The sequence below is a fragment of the Aulostomus chinensis genome, chromosome 20, assembly GCF_037954235.1.
Source record: "Aulostomus chinensis isolate RoL2024-O1b breed Wild chromosome 20, RoL_Achi_v1.0, whole genome shotgun sequence".
Lineage (NCBI taxonomy): Eukaryota > Metazoa > Chordata > Actinopteri > Syngnathiformes > Aulostomidae > Aulostomus > Aulostomus chinensis.
In genome coordinates, this window is record NC_141339.1 from 10317393 (window position 1) to 10337484 (window position 20092).

At 42.4% G+C, this 20092-nt stretch overlaps 1 protein-coding gene across 3 annotated transcripts in view; it reads right to left on the reverse strand.

Moving 5' to 3' along the window:
- The window catches only part of rgs6 (regulator of G protein signaling 6), a 101285-nt gene that overhangs the window by 18265 nt on the left and 62928 nt on the right, over window positions 1-20092 (reverse strand). For all 3 annotated transcript variants that reach the window (XM_086188697.1, XM_086188700.1, XM_086188699.1), the window contains 3 exons: window positions 6797-6893; window positions 4509-4559; window positions 3380-3486 (listed from right to left, as the gene is read on the reverse strand). In XM_086188697.1, the coding sequence (XP_086044823.1) occupies window positions 3380-3486; window positions 4509-4559; window positions 6797-6893 (255 nt within the window). The remainder of the gene's footprint in view (window positions 1-3379; window positions 3487-4508; window positions 4560-6796; window positions 6894-20092) is intronic.

Below are 20092 nucleotides of genomic sequence, written 5' to 3' on the forward strand. Positions count from 1 at the left end.
ACAGCAAGAAGGTTCCTGGTTTGAGTCCCGGCTCCAGCACAGGATCTTTCTGTGTAAACTCCCACAGTCCAAATACATCAAGCGGGGACGGGGCTGATTGATACTCTAAATTGACCGTAGGTGTGACTGTGAGTGTGAATGGTTGTCTGTCTCTATGTGTTGGCCCTGTGATGGACTGGTGACCTGTCCAGGGTGAACCCCGCCTCTCGCCCGAAGGCTGCTGGGATAGGCTCCAGCCACCCGCCACCCTTAACAGGATAAGCGGTAGAAAATGAATGGATGGATGGATGAAGTTTTTCTCTGTGACCCTGACATCATCCTTAAGTCAAAAACCCTCTGAATCACTGGCCAGTGTTATAGGAACGGTCCACTCTTGGCAGCTATGCAGGCAAACACGTACTTTCCAAACTTTCCTACGAATCTGATGGCAATGACCTTTGCAAGACAGTTGTTTTGCCTTGGAGGTACAGCAGTGTACAGGACTGCCTCGCGCTGCTCTGTGAGTAATCAAAATGTTTTTATTATCAGAAGTGAACCCAGTAAGAGGCAATGGCGGGGTGCTGCAGAGGCGTGGGTGCCTCCCAGCAGCACAATAAAAACGTGAGGGGATGAAAGCTGCCGAGTAAACAATGGCAAAGCCGGCAGGCAACAACAGCTGCTGATGGAAGTGTTATGTGACAGCGCATACGTGGTCTTCTTCAGTCACAGTTTTATATCCATCATATTGCATGATGTTAATTGTTTTGATGTTCCCTCCCCATGTTTCTCGTTGTCTCGCACTTAATTTGCCTGGAAAATGAAATGCTAATGAATGGTGATTATCCTTCTGAAGCTTTTCTGCTACAGCAAACACCTCTCCTCCTCCTCCTCCTCCTCCTCTTCCTCTCTTGTCTTCCACTTCACTTTGAAGGAGAAGAACCAAGGTCAAAGCACAGCAATGTTCACTGCCGTCTGGTTTAATTAAATTGCTCCTCCAGTTCCGGTGGAGATTCAGCCTTCCAACAAGTCTGGCTGAATAGGGAGGGAGATGCCACGCAAAGATCAGTTTAATCTCGCCACGTGCCGCCCCGCCGTTCCCCATCGAGGGAATTCAAAAACATTGTTTCCTCTTTTTTTTTTTAATTAGGATTTTCTGGATAAACCAGTTTGGCATAATTAATCTGTGATTTCAATACACTGTCTTATCTGTGAAGTAGGAGAAGAGTGTCAGCGCACATTTACTCTCTGTTTTGTCCCTTGATGTGACTAATAGTGTACTACTCTACTACTACACTCTCACTCTTTCGGTCATCGCCTACCCAGCTCTAACCCAGACCCTCTTCCCTCGCTCACTTGATGAATATTTTAGCAGATCACCATTCATTTTTAATAGGGTCGCAGGATCCCAACATAGAACAGAAGGTGCTGTCGATGGTGGAGCGACCATTCAATCGTCAACATCTAGATTGGTGTGGTGTTATTACATAACACAGCAAGTCATCTTAAACAAGGGATCAGAAAGTTAGCGACCCCACGATCTCCCTCCCTAATTGGGGATGAAGACAAGATTAGTATGGATTCATGTTGGTATGAAATCAAATTTATGACAAGAATACAGAGCCATGATTCTAGAGTTACAACAATTTGTGTAGAAATACACTGGATAACCGCAGGACAAAGAACATAGTCAAAAATTACATGAAAAGTCCATAGTTTAGTTTTCTGACTTCCCTAAACTGGTGGATTCAAGCCCATCTATCCATCCATTTTCTATTCCGTTAAACCATTAACATGTGTGTGTGTGTGTGTGTGTGTGGGGGGGGGGGGGGGGGGTGGAGCCTATCCCAGCTGACATTGGGCAAGAAGTTGGGTTCAACCTGGACGAGTCACCAGTTTATCGCAGGGCAATCAGGAACAATTAGCGGTTCAGTATCTTGGTCAAGGATACTTGGTCAACGGGGGAAGTGAGGATCGAACCAGCAACCCTTCGGTTGCTAGACGACCACTCTACCTCTAAGCCACGCCCCCCTGTGGATTCAGGCCAATTCGTTAAAATATTTTCACGTTTACATCAGCTTACTGTTCCTTTATTTTTGTCACAAAATCTGAGAGAGAACCTGCCATTGCATATTTTATGTTATTATCTCCTGTTGATTCACAAGCTAATGAAACTGGTTATCTCCTAATAATGAGATAATAACTCACTGGCACAACATAATGAAGTCGCTGCCGTGAGAAACCTGACTTTATGTCACCATACCAAGTGAATTGTCGTGTTATTTTCAGAAAACTAATTAATCATCTCATGACTAATTATTTCATTATCTCAAGGAAACAGCCTCTACCTCCTGAGCTAGTTTTTTTTGTTATCTCGAAATTCTGAGTTATTATCCCATTTATCACAAGAGCATGAGATCTTGAGATAATAAGATAAATGCATTCTACCATGAAACTCATTATTTCATAACAACTAATTCTCACAAGAAAACTACATTTAAAAAGTCCTTACAAGAATGTTTTTCTCGGCCTCTGAACATTTTGAAACATTTTTCCTCCATTCTTTTAAATTTCAATTTGACCCATAGTTTGACTCGGTGAGCTTAACTCGTAATGTGGGTTGATATTACTGACGTGACCTCAGAAGAAGAGCGCAAACGGTACAAATCTATTCATCAACATGAACGCGCTGTTGTTGCAGATCTTTATTTCATGGAGGAATAGCCGATATTTCGACTCAGACTACACCAACAACACATCAGCGACCTGCTTCACTCCTTCCCGCTAACCTCCCATCACCAGAGCCCGGGTGACACAACCTTCTCCATCTGGAACTCTCTCCCCAAACATGGAGCCATCTGGCAGAATTCAAATCACTCACAAAAACTAAGAACTGCTTCTAATGAGTGACTGGTGCAATGTTTAGATTTAGTTTAAACTAGTTTATTAAAGCGCAACTTCAAATAAAATTATAATGAACACTTGTTAGTGGGTTCAATTAATTGTTTCTTAGTCTATTTATGGGATTTGTCCAACAAATTATACCAAAAAAGTGCACAACATCAGTCTTTGCTTCATGAACGGAGACAGGATTTTCAAAGAAAAATGTTTTCATTGAACATCTTTTGCAGAAACCATGTGATTCCTCCTTTCTGGTGCAGCTGGTGATTTAAGTTATGCTAATAAAATGCATTTTCTCTACATTTGTAATTGTGAACATGAAATACCAGCTGTGCGTATATCAACTGCACACATTTCACACGACTCTGCAGTAGAAAAGCAGTTAATTTAACCTCGTGTGTTTATGCTCAGGCTTCAAATTGAGTTAAAAAAAAAAGTATCTCTTAACAGTTTCATGTTTGAGCCCTTGATTCCCGTCAGTACCTTCATTGATGCTACTGACCTGAAAGCGGTAGAAGGTTCCATCATCTTTGAGGGAGAGAACATGGTCTGAGATGGGGAAGAAGTAGCCCTGAGCTGCGATGAGACTCCCGATGTGCATGGCCTCCGCTGCAGAGGAACAGAGCAGGATGAGAATCACTGCAGGTTCACAACAACACGCTGGACTTGGATGGAATCATATAGATTGACAGATTACACACTGATGGGAAATTCGGCTCCAGGAAAATCATCACGCCAGTTTCAGAATAGACGTTGTGAAGTCAATTTAAAGACTGGGGGGGGGACGGTGGTATTTTTACTTTGTTGACGGTCATATTGATCAGAGCTGATCATACACTTAGATAACCTCTTGCATCTCCCTCTATAGGATTTAGCTGTGAAGCAGCATTACTGACTGACACACACACACACACACACACACACACACACACACACACACACGATGACTCACTGGCTCAGCGTCCAAGCCGTGGGCTATTGTACCAACTATAAACACGGTTCTCCCACCACCGCCACCACCATGCCTCAGGCTCTGGCCAACAAAACAAGAAGAACTAGCCACTATTTTCATATCTAGCTGCACTGAATCTTCACTGCTCTCCCTGAGATTTGATTTCTGTGTCAGCAGGGGAAGTTGTTAGTGGCTAAAATTTCTAATACTAACCAAAAATATCCTCCATATGTTCTTGACTTGACTTCACGTGAGTGAACTGCAGTCCGATATCATCAGCGCTGTTAATGACCGTTATCAGTAGATACTGGAAATGAGGAAGTACTGCGACCCGACTCTCCCTCTCATTAACCCTTTGAACTCAATAGCATTGATTCACATGAGTGTTTTTGCTTATTGGTTGTTGTTTATTTGGAACACGGACAGCGTACAATAGCTATGTTGCACCAGATAAACCAAAATGCTTATTGTCATTTGTAGTCCCTGGATTGCACAAAGCTAATACTACAACTGCTACTACTCCTGCTAATGATAATAATCATAATAAGAACTGAAGAACGATGCCCCCATTACCTTTGTGTTCAAGTGTTAATACACGTATTTTAGTCGACACAGCATGTGTTGTAATTAAAGGCTGCTGTCTTGAACAAAGTCATTATTCTAACTTTTCAAAACTTACCTGGGTCTTCGATGGACAGGTTCTTCATCAACCACTGCACAATGTCGGCACCTGAATCAGGTCAGAAGAGCACAAGCAGAAATAGATCTACGTCTCTTTGAACCATGTTTTGAGGCCACGTGTCAATACAAGTACACCAGAAACATGCAAATGACTTAACTTAGAAAAAGCTAAATTTCTCATGCAATACTTCATAATACGTAATAGTGACTGAAAATAACCTCTTACAGTAAAAAAGGACTCAAAACTGGTTCAAGTTGAATGATCCCATGCTGCTGGTAATTGTGGTATTATGTCATGTAATGAGCGTGAATTTACATGCAGCGGAGATGGGGTATTGTCTCATCTGTACTTCCTATGGAGGGGGTGGGGTTTAATTCCCCATCAGTCATTCATTTCCTGGCCTTTGGCATTCAGCTGAAAACATTTGTTGTTGTGCACATCCATCTACCGCTGTAGTAATTGTGTTTATTGTTACGCTCTGTTTATGGCATATTGGGGTAATGCCTTTTCCTTAGGTGCAGGCAGCAGTGAGGAAAAAAAAAAGAAGGATGTTAATGACTTTTCTTTGTTTCCATCATGTGTCAAAGCCTCCCACTGCGGCTCCAACCTGTTAAAGTGATTTAGGTTATCACTGGAAGCCACTACAGCCAATCAATCCCCACCTGCCAGATTCAATTTGCTCATGTTGTTTTTATTTTCCTTTTTTTAATGTCTAATTCATTTAGGAATCTTGACTTTAGTTTAGTCAAATTGATACAGTTAAACACCTACAGTCTCTACTCAAGCAGTCAGGGGTTGATTGCCTTGCTTAAGGGCACCTTGACTGTAGGAGGACAGCATTACTCATTCCCACATTTTCTTTTCCAGACATTTAATCATATGTTGTCTTCCTACTTTCCCTCCAGCAATGCAGCCCTGCAGAGCGCAGGGATCTATTTCAGAAGAAACAGTGCAGCTGCTTCGAAAAGAAGTGAAATGAAATGCCGCCACAACACATATTGTTTTGGGTATGACGGGGAAGACACGTTAGGAGCTCCAGCTTTTAACTCCTAAAAAAAACAAACCACTATGTGGAGGATTAGCCACAAGATGCACTTTTGATTAAGTTTGAAACTAAAACAACCCAGAGTGTTCAAGGCACTGCGCATACAGAAAACGTGCTGCAATTGCACCAAATAAAGGAGGAGTTTCAAGAGGAACATGCTGGTGTAGTTAAATGACCACCATACCTCAGATTTAGACAATTATCTACATCCTTTAAGAATACTAGGGCTTGTTTCAACAGCACTAGTTTTTGCCCAGAATAGTAAACTTTATTGCTGTTTGCCCTTGGATTCACATGACAAAAGGTGTTTAGGGGGCAGGAAACACAATCTTTTTAGACCAGGCTCCAGAGTGAATTTTTGTGAAAAAGGTGTCGACACAGCTCCACTTCACACGTACGCACGAGGTTTTCAGTCAAATAGCCACATGCCAGGAGGACGTGCAAGTAGTGTTGTTTGTTACCGTCTCATCTGAGTTCAGAATATTCCTCCAGCAAAATGTGAATTTGTACTGTAAAACTGTCAAATGGAACTGTTTGTTTGCATTTTGCGACCATGTTGAAAATACTCCTCACCAACGATGTCGCTACGCGTACAAATCGCCCATTTCTTCACCCTGGAAAGCTACGAGGTGTAGGCCAGGCACGAGAGCTGTCCTCTAAAGTGACGTGTAATTTATATGCAATCCCATGAGATCACGTTGGCCTGAAACACATACTACATTGCTTTTGGCTGTCAGCGCTGATCATAAAAACACAGATTGTTCTTTTAAACACAAGGGAAATACGTCAATGTTTTTAGTAGGGCCGTTCTTGTCTAAATGTGGCAGGAGTTAGCTGAGACCTGCAGTTTTTAACAAACTGCAGATATTTTTACATGCCCTCATGTCTTTGCGCATTACTTTAACATGCTTTTCTCCTCCCTCAGCAAAACAGCTTTTAAGCACCTGCAGTCAGGTCCAACATATATCATATTACTCCATATGTTCCCCGTCTCGTACAGAATCTAGAGATACTCAGGCCTCCTGTTTCTGGTTGTTCCCTTAGCTTTGATAGCCTCAAACTTCAAGTTGAGTGTACTTTCACAGGAAAAAGTGAGTGAAATTAATCCGCCTGCTTTCAAGAAACCGGATCTATTTATGGAGCATCTCAGCGTTTCCAATAATGTCCTTAAGACTCTCGTCTCTGTCCACCCTGCAGTTATATCTGCACTCTGCTGAGTCTCTTTCTCTCTCCTCCTCACCTGTGACAACACTGGGGATTTTGGTCATGAAACTTTTGACAGTTCTGATGGGCACTCCCTCGGTTTCATCCTGGATGTGAGTGACAATGTCTTCAATCTGTAGAGGATAAGCAAAGGCAACAAATAGGACAGTCAGATGAAAAACGAAAGGAGACAGTTTGATATATTTGAAACTAAAAAGGTGCTATATTTAGCACTTTATCTTTTAACCCTCCACCTTCATCTGTGTTTGATGATTGTCTCATTTCACACCCTCCGAGTCAGCAGATGAAAACTGTTCTCGTTATTTCAGATCTCTGAAAAATAGTGGTTTCACATTAGGAAGCTGGAGCCTGTAAGCCTTTTCTTCTCCGCTGAACAGGACGACACTATTCATCCAGAACAGAATGTTCTAATGTACAAAGGCATTAAGTTTTAATATCATGAGATGTGCACTACTTCCAGAGATCCAGGAGATGTTTAGACATCTCCGGGGTTGACCCAGTCCGTGCCGCAGGATTTAAGTATTGCCCCTCCACCTGGGCTATTAAATCAAACTTTATTTGATCGATTCTTCAATCTAATATCAGGATTCATTGTTTTATTTTGAAAATAAATGTCATATTTCATGGGACCTTTGAAAATGCAAACACATCCAGTGTTCCTCTACATGGTCTTGATAACTCAGAACCTGCACTCTCATGGTCAGTGGGAAGTACTCAGATTTCCTTCTGTAGCAGCTTGTAACAAAAATATACTTTTGCAATTCAGGTAATCCATTATTTATCATTTGTTTCTTTTTTTTAATGAAGAAATTGTTGGTGTAGAAAATCTGTGGCATGTCTGCACTGTTTTCGTGTCTCTGCTGCTTGTGTTATCTGCACAAGGTCACAGGTAAGTCAGAGGCAGCGTGCATGCGCCACGCTGTACACGCAGCAGGGACAACAATGTTTATGCAGTAGAAATATTTGCAAAAGGGGCAAGAACATCAAGTGCAAAATTATGCCTGTGTCGGTTAAACTTATCTTTAAAAAAAAAAGAAAAAGAAGAAGACCTGCAAGCTAAGCACTGCGAGGCCAGAGGAGGAGAGTGATGCCACCGCTGGTGCTCCAGCTCCGAAACAACAGCAGCTCTTATTCAACTGGAGGAGCTTTGCAAAGACATCAGAGATCACAGAGGTTTCACAGGGGTGTCTGTAAAATTAACGGATGAGGCTTTAAGCTCTGACTCCAAGGGAAATTAATGAGATACTACCAATATCAACAGTGGAGTCTCCAGCCTTCAGTAAGGTGAAGTTCTCCGGTGATTTCATGATTTGTTTTTTTGTTTTTTTGTTCACCTGTAACAAACACGATTGTTCAAGTGGAGCTTGTGTTTCTATGTGCCTACTAATACAAAGGGCTTTCCTTTCATTTGTAGTGCAAAAAGTACTCAAAAGTGTTACTTTTCTCGAGGGATTTATGACCATATCAGCGAGTCATCAGTATCTATAGACAGACGTCGGGCTTCTTTTAAAGTTGCTATTGGCTTTAGCTCAAGTGTCGTCTTAGCTCTTCATCTGTTATTAATGATGAGGACGGGACGAAAGAGACTTTATTTATAGTTTGTCCAAATGATTTGTAATAAGATACAAACATTATTTTGTTCCCAGATTTAAATACATGTATCATAATGTTTACATGTGTTTTTCCGTATGGAAAATATAAACATTGGATAAACTTTTTTAAAATGCAAGTCAAACTGATATCTTTATCAACTATCTGCCAAATCAAATGTGAGTTATTGGATACTGCTAAAAAATCCAATATTTCTACTTTTATTTCGCTTGCTGATACTGTTCCTTTGTACGTTAAATTTAATGACAGGAACATTGCGACGCTGTCTGAGTAATGGTCCAACACTCCTTATGAATTATTATCAGAGCAGTAAAGATACACACCTTCCTTTTGGCATTGTACACATCAAATATGATTTACTGATGTTGTTCACTCCTTCTTTTTTTGTCAGCATCACAAAGTACAATGTGGATCGAAGCGAAGTAAAATCTGGTCAACTGGACGTAAGTTTATCTTGAAGACGTTTCACCTCTCATCCGAGAGGCTTCTTCAGTTCTAGTGAAGAGTGTGGAAACTCCAGCTTATAAACCTATGTGGGAGTGGTCAGTGCTATTGTGGTGGAAACGACCCTCCCGAGACTCACCTGGCCTCCCCAAACAACAGTCGTTGTGCGGTGTCAGGGAGTTTCAGGGGTGGTCGTTAGGGAGTTTCACTGACCACTCAGATGCTAATGGGCTGTGCTGGCAGCAGCCGTTCCACATGGGTCTTTCAGCTGAGCTCTTTGGGGAAGCTTCGAAAGGACTTGGTTGTAAATAGGTGAAAGGAAATGTCGCAGTCCACCTCCTCTGTTCAAAGATGGTTTCTCTATCCTGACGTGGATGGCTTCTTTAACTCCTCTTTCAAACCATCTGTCCTCTCTGTCGAGGATTTGGACATGGTCGTCCTGGAAGGAGTGGCTTTCCTCCTTGAGGTGGAGGAAAACCGCTGAGTCCTGTCCTCCAGAGTTGGCTCTTCTATGTTGGGCCATGCGCTTGTTGAGGGGCTGTTTGGTTTCCCCTATGTAGAGATCCATGCAGGCCTCACTGCATCTGACAGCGTATACCAGATTGCTTTTCTGGCTGTGACGGGTGGGATCTTTGGGGTGAACCAGTCTTTGTCTCAGAGTGTTGTCTGGTTTAAAAGACACAGGGATGCGGTGCTTATTATAGATTCTCCTTAATTTCTCAGAAACCCCTGCCACATAGGGGATCACTATGTTTTTTCTCCTGCCTTCTTCATCTTCCCTCCTCCTGGAGCTCTCCTCCTTTCTGGACCTGGAAGAGGATTTTACAAAGGTCCAGTCTGGGAAGCCACAAGTTTTAAGTGCTCTTTTCAGATGCTGCTGTTCTTTTTTCCGGCCTTGGACGCTGGTGGGGATGGTCTCCGCTCGGTGTTGCAGCGTCCTGATGACACCTAACTTGTGCTCCAGAGGATGGTGAGAGTCAAAAAGCAAGTATTGGTCAGTGTGGGTGGGTTTCCTGTACACATCCACCCTCAGGCTCCTGTCCTCTTGAACGTAGACGTCGCAGTCCAAAAAGGGCAGATGGTTGTCTTTCACATCCTCTCTGGTGAACTTGATGTTGTCGTCTACCGAGTTGACGTGTGCTGTAAACGGTTTTACCTCCTGAACCTTGATCTTCACCCAGGTGTCATCAATGTATCGGAACCAGTGGGTGGGGGAGGGTCCACTGAAGGAAGTCAGTGCCCTCTGTTCCACCTCTTCCATGTATAGGTTGGCCACGATAGGAGATACGGGAGAACCCATGGCACAGCCGTGTTTTTGCCTGAAAAACTTCCCTCTGTACTGGAAGTAAGTTGTGTTCAGGCAAAGGTCCAGAAGTTGGCAGATTTGGTCCGGATTGAGGTTGGTCCTGTTGCTGAGGGTGTTGTCCAGCTGTAGGCGTTTCCTCACTGTTTCCACAGCCTCCACGGTAGGGACGCAGGTGAGCAAACACAAACACCCACACTGACCAATACTTGCTTTTTGACTCTCACCATCCTCTGGAGCACAAGTTAGGTGTCATCAGGATGCTGCAACACCGAGCGGAGACCATCCCCACCAGCGTCCTAGGCCGGAAAAAAGAACAGCAGCATCTGAAAAGAGCACTTAAAACTTGTGGCTTCCCAGACTGGACCTTTGTAAAATCCTCTTCCAGGTCCAGAAAGGAGGAGAGCTCCAGGAGGAGGGAAGATGAAGAAGGCAGGAGAAAAAACATAGTGATCCCCTATGTGGCAGGGGTTTCTGAGAAATTAAGGAGAATCTATAACAAGCACTGCATCCCTGTGTCTTTTAAACCAGACAACACTCTGAGACAAAGACTGGTTCACCCCAAAGATCCCACCCCTCACAGCCAGAAAAGCAATCTGGTATACGCTGTCAGATGCAGTGAGGCCTGCATGGATCTCTACATAGGGGAAACCAAACAGCCCCTCAACAAGCGCATGGCCCAACATAGAAGAGCCAACTCTGGAGGACAGGACTCAGCGGTTTTCCTCCACCTCAAGGAGGAAAGCCACTCCTTCCAGGACGACCATGTCCAAATCCTCGACAGACAGGACAGATGGTTTGAAAGAGGAGTTAAAGAAGCCATCCACGTCAGGATAGAGAAACCATCTTTGAACAGAGGAGGTGGACTGCGACATTTCCTTTCACCTATTTACAACCAAGTCCTTTCAAAGCTTCCCCAAAGAGCTCAGCTGAAAGACCCATGTGGAACGGCTGCTGCCAGCACAGCCCATTAGCATCTGAGTGGTCGGTGAAACTCCCTAACGACCACCCCTGAAACTCCCTGACACCGCACAACGACTGTTGTTTGGGGAGGCCAGGTGAGTCTCGGGAGGGTCGTTTCCACCACAATAGCACTGACCACTCCCACATAGGTTTATAAGCTGGAGTTTCCACACTCTTCACTAGAACTGAAGAAGCCTCTCGGATGAGAGGTGAAACGTCTTCAAGATAAACTTACGTCCAGTTGACCAGATTTTACTTTGCTTCGATCTACGATGACCTGGATGAATGAGAACCTACACAGACAAAGTGCAATGTGAGAAATCAGTTGCTTTGGAGACAGCTATCGCTTAAGTACGACTCAGCGGCTATATATAAACTCTAAATCCCATGAACAGAGAAAGACGCTCGCTTACATGTTTTTCTTACATAATAGTTAATGAAGAGTTGGAAACAACGGCACAAAACCATTACTCGCACACAAACACCCAGTCAGGCATATACAGAAAAACATTTTCAACCATCTGCCTATTATTCTGCACAGCACGTATGTTGTCATGCTGTGCATTTCTCAGATCCTTTAAGCATTCTGACGACATTCGTGATGTTTGAGCTGTCAGTGGAGGACATTACTAGCAGGCACCCACGCATGGTCAAAGTGTACATGAGTACTTGGACAAAGAATCATAGGCAGTGCAATTCTTGAAATAGACAGAATATACTAGACTATACATGCATGACGACTTTGGCTGAAATTGTAACATGAAAATGATGCAACAACCGGTGACTGATCTCTGTCTTGCAGAATTTATCTAAATTCTACTCAAAGCATCAATAGTTTTATGTGCTAGAATTAAAAAAAAAGAGAGTCTTTCTGTCCTTGCTGCCTCTTCAAAAGTTTCATAATTTGACAAAGAAGATTATTTACAGCACTAGAAGGTGCAGGTGAGGTAGGTGAGTGTTGGTGGTAAATCTGTTTGAGAGATGAAAAATTCAGCTGCAAGGAGACAGAAGAAAGAACACAAGCACCCACTGCATGACCATTGCCAGCTTCTCTAATGTAAGCTGGTTCTGTGGTGTGGTTTTGAATGCATTATTGAATTTATTTACATATATATCTCAAGTCAGAAATACAATTAATTGTTGTCTCCATCCCCTTTTTCCTTAACTGATCTCCACATTATCTCAGTGTCATAATTAACACTGGAGATAGGAGGAGATATGGCCAAGAAGTAATTAGCTCAGTTTAACAAATAGAAGGTCTCTACAAAAAGCCACATTCTAGCACTTCTAAAGCTCATTAATTATATACATTTAATGCAATAAATGAGTTATGGTTTCATGAGGAAGTTATCGCTGTGCTTGGAACTGATTGTGTGCTGGTTCCCAGCCAAGCAGTAGCTACAGAACATAACACGCTGTAAAAAAAACAGCATGGGATTTGAAAGTTTCTGCTAGTCTCCTTGAAGCAGCTCCTTTCGTGTTTGTGTTGACGCCGCGTTTTCAGAAGAACACTTGCAAGAATGAGCGTTTGCAAAGTATATAGTCAAGATACAGCAGGTTTTTATATGCACCACCATCTGCACTTACTGGAGAACAGTGAGGGAAAAAAACACCTTTGGGTGAAGTGGTGGAGGGGTAGACATGGGAAGTATGGACTTGAATCGATTCATGTTACCCACAGTAGCCAGGGCTTATATAACCATATGAACTGCTTCCTCTCCTTTCATTGGCTACTGACAGTACACATTCACTGTTGGGTTGGACACTGTGCACACTTGGCAAACATTCCCTCCACGCACTAGATTTCTGCCACCATTCCTCCAAATCAATATGACCTAAAAGGCCGTTCTTATCTTTGAATACGACCCAGTGGAGCCGCTCCAAACTTGACGCCCCCAACGGTTGAGCATTTAACATGATCTCGTCAATGTATGATAACGTATGTGCTGATAACATATGATGGCGGTCAAACGTTTTGTTATGTCTCTCCCTCACTGAGTGACCATGATGTCAGACCGCAGAATGGCTGTAGTGACATCAGAGGATGAGAAACAGGAAATCCCTTTTGTTTATGGTGGAATGCGCAATATTTTACGATCATTTAAACAGTGCAGTGGTTAAAGTCTATTTATGTTTAGGCACCAAAAAAAAAAAAAACGTGGTTAGGTTTCTATAAAACAGCTAAAAATAGAACTGCGTCTAGAAAAGTTACCACAAACACAGAGCAAAATGGATGTGGGTTTCTACTTTCAGTGGCTGCTAGAGGTCATCTTAATCGGAAACATAAGTATTGGTCATAATAAGCTGCTTGAACAGTGGAAAGACAGTCTCAGATTTCTGTGCCAATTTGTCACTCCAACCGGCCCAAACCAGTGCAGGCTGGTGCAGACTTAATGCAATTGTGAATCCTGTGTAAAAATCCAGTGTGAAAATTGTTCAATGTATTTCTAGCTTAACATAAAGACCATTCCGTAAAAGCTGGGCTTAATTTGGCAGACATGACCACGACATAATCAATTAAAAAGTACTGGTTGCCGCTTTTACTACTGAGGTCAAAACTTGGGCATTGTTACAGCAAACCCCTGAACACCACAAAGTCAAAATGTCTTGAACTCATGATAAAGATGTTTTTTTTTTACTAAAAGATGGTTTGAATTTCCTTCTCCCTGCAAAGTAAGCAAAATTTCCTCCAGTTTTCTAGACAAGTATGAAAAGTAAAGGTGCTACCAAGCCTCACAATAACTATAAGTGCATGTCCCAAACTGTTAGAAGTGTAGATTTAACTGACTGTAGAAACACTGCGCCTGCAGCTTCGCAGCAGTACACTGAATAGATCCTTATTTTCTAGCTATTCTCAGGAATGTAACAGCAAATATTAAATCCAAGATAAAGCATGAAGATTTACAGCCAGTCTGGACATGGAAAATGACAAGTCGTCTGCTCCTACCTTTCAGGCCATCAGACTGTTGTCAACCTTGTTAAAATGTACAGATTCTGGCTGTCTGCCATCAACAAGTCCACCGCCAGATGAGGGCTACACATCAGAATCAATATAATTCAACGATTCTACCAAGAGCTCGATGGTGTGTGGAGATAGCTGCCTGAATGACTTTAATGGCTTGCTGCTGTCACCAACACGCCACTCCTGCACCACTAATCATAACAGATTTATGTCAGAACGGAGGGCGACCTCAGAATTTCAGGAAAAAGACACCACACTTTCTTCCTGGATGCCTTATAATAAAATCCTGCAGTGATTTATTTTAGAAAAAGTAGAAAAACTAAACAGTTCCCTTGCGTGGTTAGTGCAGCGGTCTTCTGCAGCATTACAGAAAATCCCTGTATTCATTATCACCGATGCTAGTCACACTCGCGCACAAAATCAGAAAACATACAGACTCAAGAAACTAGATCAACAGACATACTTGAAACCATGTACACTTACACACACATGCGTGTGTTTTCAAGTTGTGAACATTTGAAATGCTGACCAGGTGGAGCAGATATCTGCAGACTCATTGCGAGCAGCTCTAGCTGACGCTCCCTGAGGCTTTACTTTGTTATCAGGACGCTCTTTGAGCGAGAGCATGGAGCGCCGGTGCGGGCTGCCAGCGAGCCAGGCAGACAGGTGGGTTACTGGAAAACAAGGATGGTGCTCTTGATTGGGTACAGCAGTTTATTTCCTCATCAGAGAGGTGCAGGCCATCACTTCCATCTATCAGAGATAGGAGTGAAGTGAAAGAATCTGAATGTTAGAAAGCAATTGCTGATCTTCTCTGACACTCTAGATCCCCAGTCAACAACCTAATTTCCAAACTTGAGTTAAATTGTGTGCAGCATCGTGTAAATAATAAAGATTCTTGGGAAAAAACTTGCCATGAAAAAGAGAGAACAACTTTGTCTTGCCAAGGGAGAGTTAAAAGCTGTTAATTTAGGAAATAGCAACACAACGATGTATAAATACTTCAGAAAAAGCAGAGGGGGTTCATTGTGTTGTCTCACAAAAATCCACAAAATAAACTGAACGAGCAGGCACGCGCAGTTACAGAAATTCTACCACACCCTGAACATCATGGCTCGAATGGTCATTATAGAGTGGCCGTCTAGCAACCGAAGGGTCGCTGGTTCCATCCTCACTTTCCCCGGTGACCATGTCCAAGAACTCCTGAGCCAGATACTGAGCCCCTAATTGCTCCTGATGGCCCTGCAACGGACTGGTGACCCATCCAGGTGAACCCCGCCTCTCACCCAATGTCAGCTGGGAAAGGCTCCAGCCACTACAGCCCCCCTGTGACCCTTAATGGATAAGCGCTATAGAAAATGGATGGATGGAAATGGTCATGTTTGCATGTTAATTTTTTTTTAAGTGATTTATTTGTTAAAATAATTTAGCCTTCAACCTGCACATAAACATAATGACATGAAACTGATGCACAACGAACATAGACAGGGTCTATTTTCAGACCAGAACTAAAAAAAGATCACTAAATCAGTTGTACATATAAGTAATTATGATTTTTCTGCTCTAAAATTAGTATCAGGCTCAAAAGTTCCGTATCAGTCACGCCCTACTAAAACTGCATTTGCATTTTTACGACCATCCAATGTTTCTTACATATCTAATGGACGAAAGGTCACAGTATTTTCAACAGTAAGTCTATCAGAGCGGCCTAAACTGTGCATGTACAGATTTTACAGAAAATTCCAATGGTGTGCTCACTGTTTTTATCTGATGCTGCTGTACATGACCAGGGATTTTCAGTTTGGTCGCTCAGCAGCAACAGTTACAGCACTCACTCAGGAGGTTTTCACGGTGGAAGTGGAATAAAAGGGTATTAGTCAGTCACGCTGAACCATGGGAGGCAGCAACAATAACCGCAACCTGTCATGCTGTCACAAATAAATGCAGTCGACAAAAGTACACTTTACTGGACCAAAACAAAAAAAGCTGACCCTGAAACAGCAGCAATTAGCCTTTCCTGGTACAAAGACGAATCTGTGGGAGGGGAGACTGACAAGATCCCTGTGGCTATAATGAAGGCAGGTATACATCGTGCTGAGAGAAAATGTCAGTGCCAGCCCCGAGGACTGGGGATGTCTGCTTGGATATACCTGGATAACACATTTTGAGAGAGAGAAAAGACAGAATTACCTTCCCTAAATCAAATAGCTGTGCACACTGACAGTTAAACACGCCAGCGGATCGATGGCACGCTAACTAAAGGCCAACTGGAGAGCAACTTATTCTCATTCTCGCATCGTCCAGTATGGATTCTCAGTCAGTGATCGGAGGCTTTGAGAATACAGCCATTTCTTTGACCACAGCTAAAAGAGCTTAACCATCTCAGTGATCAGAGCTGTTGCTAATTGGGTTTTAGTACTTTTTCCTTAGCATGTAGCAAACGAAAGCATATGACTTTCGTCCAACTGAATGTCAATGCACTTCTTTCAGGCACTTCTTTCACAGCATTCTATCAGTCATCCTATGTTCTCCTTTGAAAAGAGAAAAGGATCTGTTTCATTATTCTTCCCTTCGTACCTCCTGACCTTACTTGATACGGACATTTTAATCTTGCAAATGTAATAAAACAGACAACAACGTATTTGGTCTTTTCAAATGGAAACGATGTTGATGTCAGGTCAAATGCACGTTCCACTCATCTGCATACATCACTTCAGTGTAGATGATGGTGAGATCATCGCCCCTGTCTGTCAACTACGATATTTTTATCAGAGCATTTGTGTGTTTATGTTCCACCAGTCACACTTGAATGAAAGACCAGGGCTCAACGTTGTTGGCACAGACACGAATGTGAAGATATGAACAATTCTGTAAAAATAAACAAGTTTCTTGAGTAGAAACTGGTTTAGCCTCAGCGTTATTTTGCAAGAAAACCTTCTACACTCACGTCTTTCAGAAATCCACACAATATCCTACCATTGCAGTATGATGGTGAGTTGATGTGACTCTTGTTCTGGTTTGGTGCAATATTAGGATGTGCTAGACTATATGTTTGGTGTTAGTGCGCTAATGCTCGCTAGCCAGTCGGTAAAGTCTACACTGCAGACAGTCCACACAAACTCGTAGTATTCATTTACTTTCACCGTATAAAATTGTGTTCCATTAGCATGCAGTTCGCAATCAAGTACGTGCAGAGTGTTACATTCATTCTTGTGTCCTATGCAGATGGTTGACAATAGATGGTGGTCTGACAAATTCTAAGAGACCATCAACTGTTTCATCCCCTCCCTGAGCAGCTGCATCTGCATATCACCTTCAGAAGATCCTTAGCAATCAAGTGCCGAGACGCCGAACTGATTGCCACACGTTCTCCCACGCTTAAACTGGCATTTACACACTGACGAGCGACACTCGGACAAAAAGTCAAGTGACAGCAAAAGGAGATGGGAGATTGAATGAAACTGAAATATACAGTCAAAGGCTTCATGAGACCACTGGTAAATTTTTTAAAAAAGAATTTTCTTGCATTAGTGACAAAAATAAGCGGCGTATGTGTTTGCCACTGAGATGTTTTCTGATGTACATAGAAGTAACCTGGTCACAATTAAAGTGCAGCCATCCTTTGCTGAATAAAATGATCCATGGATGTGTTGTATTAACTGACCTTTGACCTTTAAGGTACACAAAAAGAAGTTCAACAAGCACATCATTTTTAACACACGTAAGACATGACCACAAACACCTAGGCAAGAGATATGTCTGATGTTTATGAATGAAACCTTTCAGACGAATCAACAATCTGAAAAGTTACAGGTTCGAGCGACAGAAATCAAACTTTGGCTTCCGTTTTGCACTTTAACAGATTCAAAGAACCTTCATCTGCATTTGAGGTCAATGTCATTCATATATTCCTCACACAGCAGTTCATTTTCCAATCTGACCCATTATGTCTGAGGAGACTCATTATCTAAACGTCCCATTCGGCCAGTAAGCTGTATTTTATATAATCACAGACTTTAGAATCTTTATATCCCAAAAATAACTTCATTATGACCCTTTGAAATGGAAATCAGCTTGTTTCGGCACCGTACCAGGGTTACACATCGCACCGGGTCTCTCACATGGCTGAGGCCAGAACTATCCGAAAACTGTTTGCTGTTGAATTCATCAACCGTCAATCCCACTGTATTTTCAATACAAGACTATGCCAATATTTGGTAGGTCACAAAAACAAAATACTTTTTTTTCTAATATTTGCTCATTAGCATTAATGGCAAATCTAATTTTTACTGGGAACCAACTCGGTTATGTCACAACCTACTGCAGTAACATGAGCAGTTATACTTCTCATTTAAGGAGCAGTGTCACAAACTGAGGAGTTCTGATTTATAATTACTCATACATAAGCCTGACTCCCTCTGTTAACCCTTCCTTACCACCTTTATGAGCTCAATCTTGCCTGTGGCATAGTCTCATAAAACATTCATGATATCTTATTAAACATTATGCACAATTACTTGTGCGTAATCCTATGAATTTTTAAAAAAAATTCCAGCAAATACCTTGACACGTGCTAGCGTGAGGTTTTGGATGTGCCACGGTCATGAGCTTGAGGTCATTGTGGGACTGTCAACACAACACTTGTGCACACCCCTGCAGTGAAAACCTCAAGAAAAATACTGGACTTTCCTTTTCTTCTCAAGAAAATTTAATATTGTACAGATGTTGTGACAACGCTGTAGTCAGGCTCGGTTTAGGCAGAGAAAAACACTCGGTTAGGATGATTTTTTAAAAAACAATTAATAATAATGGGCAAAACGGTCTGACCTTTCAACCAATGACAGAACTGTTAGAAAATTTTAAATAGTTTGAAAATCTGCTGCTTTATGACAAACAATTAATAGTTAAGTTCTTTAAAAGGGTCCTCACGGAGATCCAGATCATCAGTAACAGTGCAGTCTCCCACAGTGGCGGCATGGCTCAGGGGCTGTCTAGCAACCAAAGGGTCGCTGGTTCCATCCTCGACCCCGGTGACCGTGTCGAAGTGTCCTTGAGCAAGATACTGAAACCATAATTGCTCCTGATGAGTAGGTTGGCGCCTTGCATGGCAGCTTCCACCATCAGTGTGTGAGTGTGTGTGTGACTGGGTGAATGAGATGACACTGTAAAGCGCTTTGAGTGCCGCTAAGGTAGATAAGCGCTATATAAAATTGAGTCCATTTACCACTTCTGCAGTGACAAGTGAATGTACTCCACTTTGAACTATATTTGTGGATCTGTGACACGGGTTCAGGATCCAGACATGCAATGGAATCTGGATCACAGCATGTATCGGCACCGCTATTCCAAAATGCAGTCTACAAATAAAATAGGTATTGGTATCTGATTCCAATATTCCTAAAGTGGTTTCCCGTATCTACAATGGAATGAACTTAGTTGTCACAGTGTTGAAGTTTCAGGGAGTTTTTCGTGAACGTTCACTGGTTGCAGGTGATATGAACAATGTTACATCACCTCTGTAGTTACACATTCAGGTTCGGAAGTATTCAGTGAAAGTAGTGTGTATGCGCACGTGACAATATAAAAGCTCTGGTGGGTGGTTGAATGTATGTGTAGGTGTAAAGGTGTCACCTGAGGTAACAGTTCTATTGTGACCAGGCTTTCCTTCCCTCTCCTGCTGAGCCTGAATCCTGCAGCTGCTGCTCTGAGGTCTCGACAGCGCTGCAGATAACACACAAGACTCGACAAAGCTGATCGCAATCACACCGAGACTACTGGGGATCATTCGGGGTATTTATGCAGTTTCATTTTATCACTCTGTACCGTGTTCACATGTATCATGACTATCGTTGTGGTAAAATAAAAAATATTCTTGATATCACTGTAATGCACACAATGCTCTTTTGTGAATCTGAAGAAGACAGGTTGGGTCACCAGAACGTTAATAAAAGAGTAAGGAAACATCAAAGTTTATTAAACTAAAGTCATTACACCACTGTCATGGCTATAATATGATCGTATCTTTATTG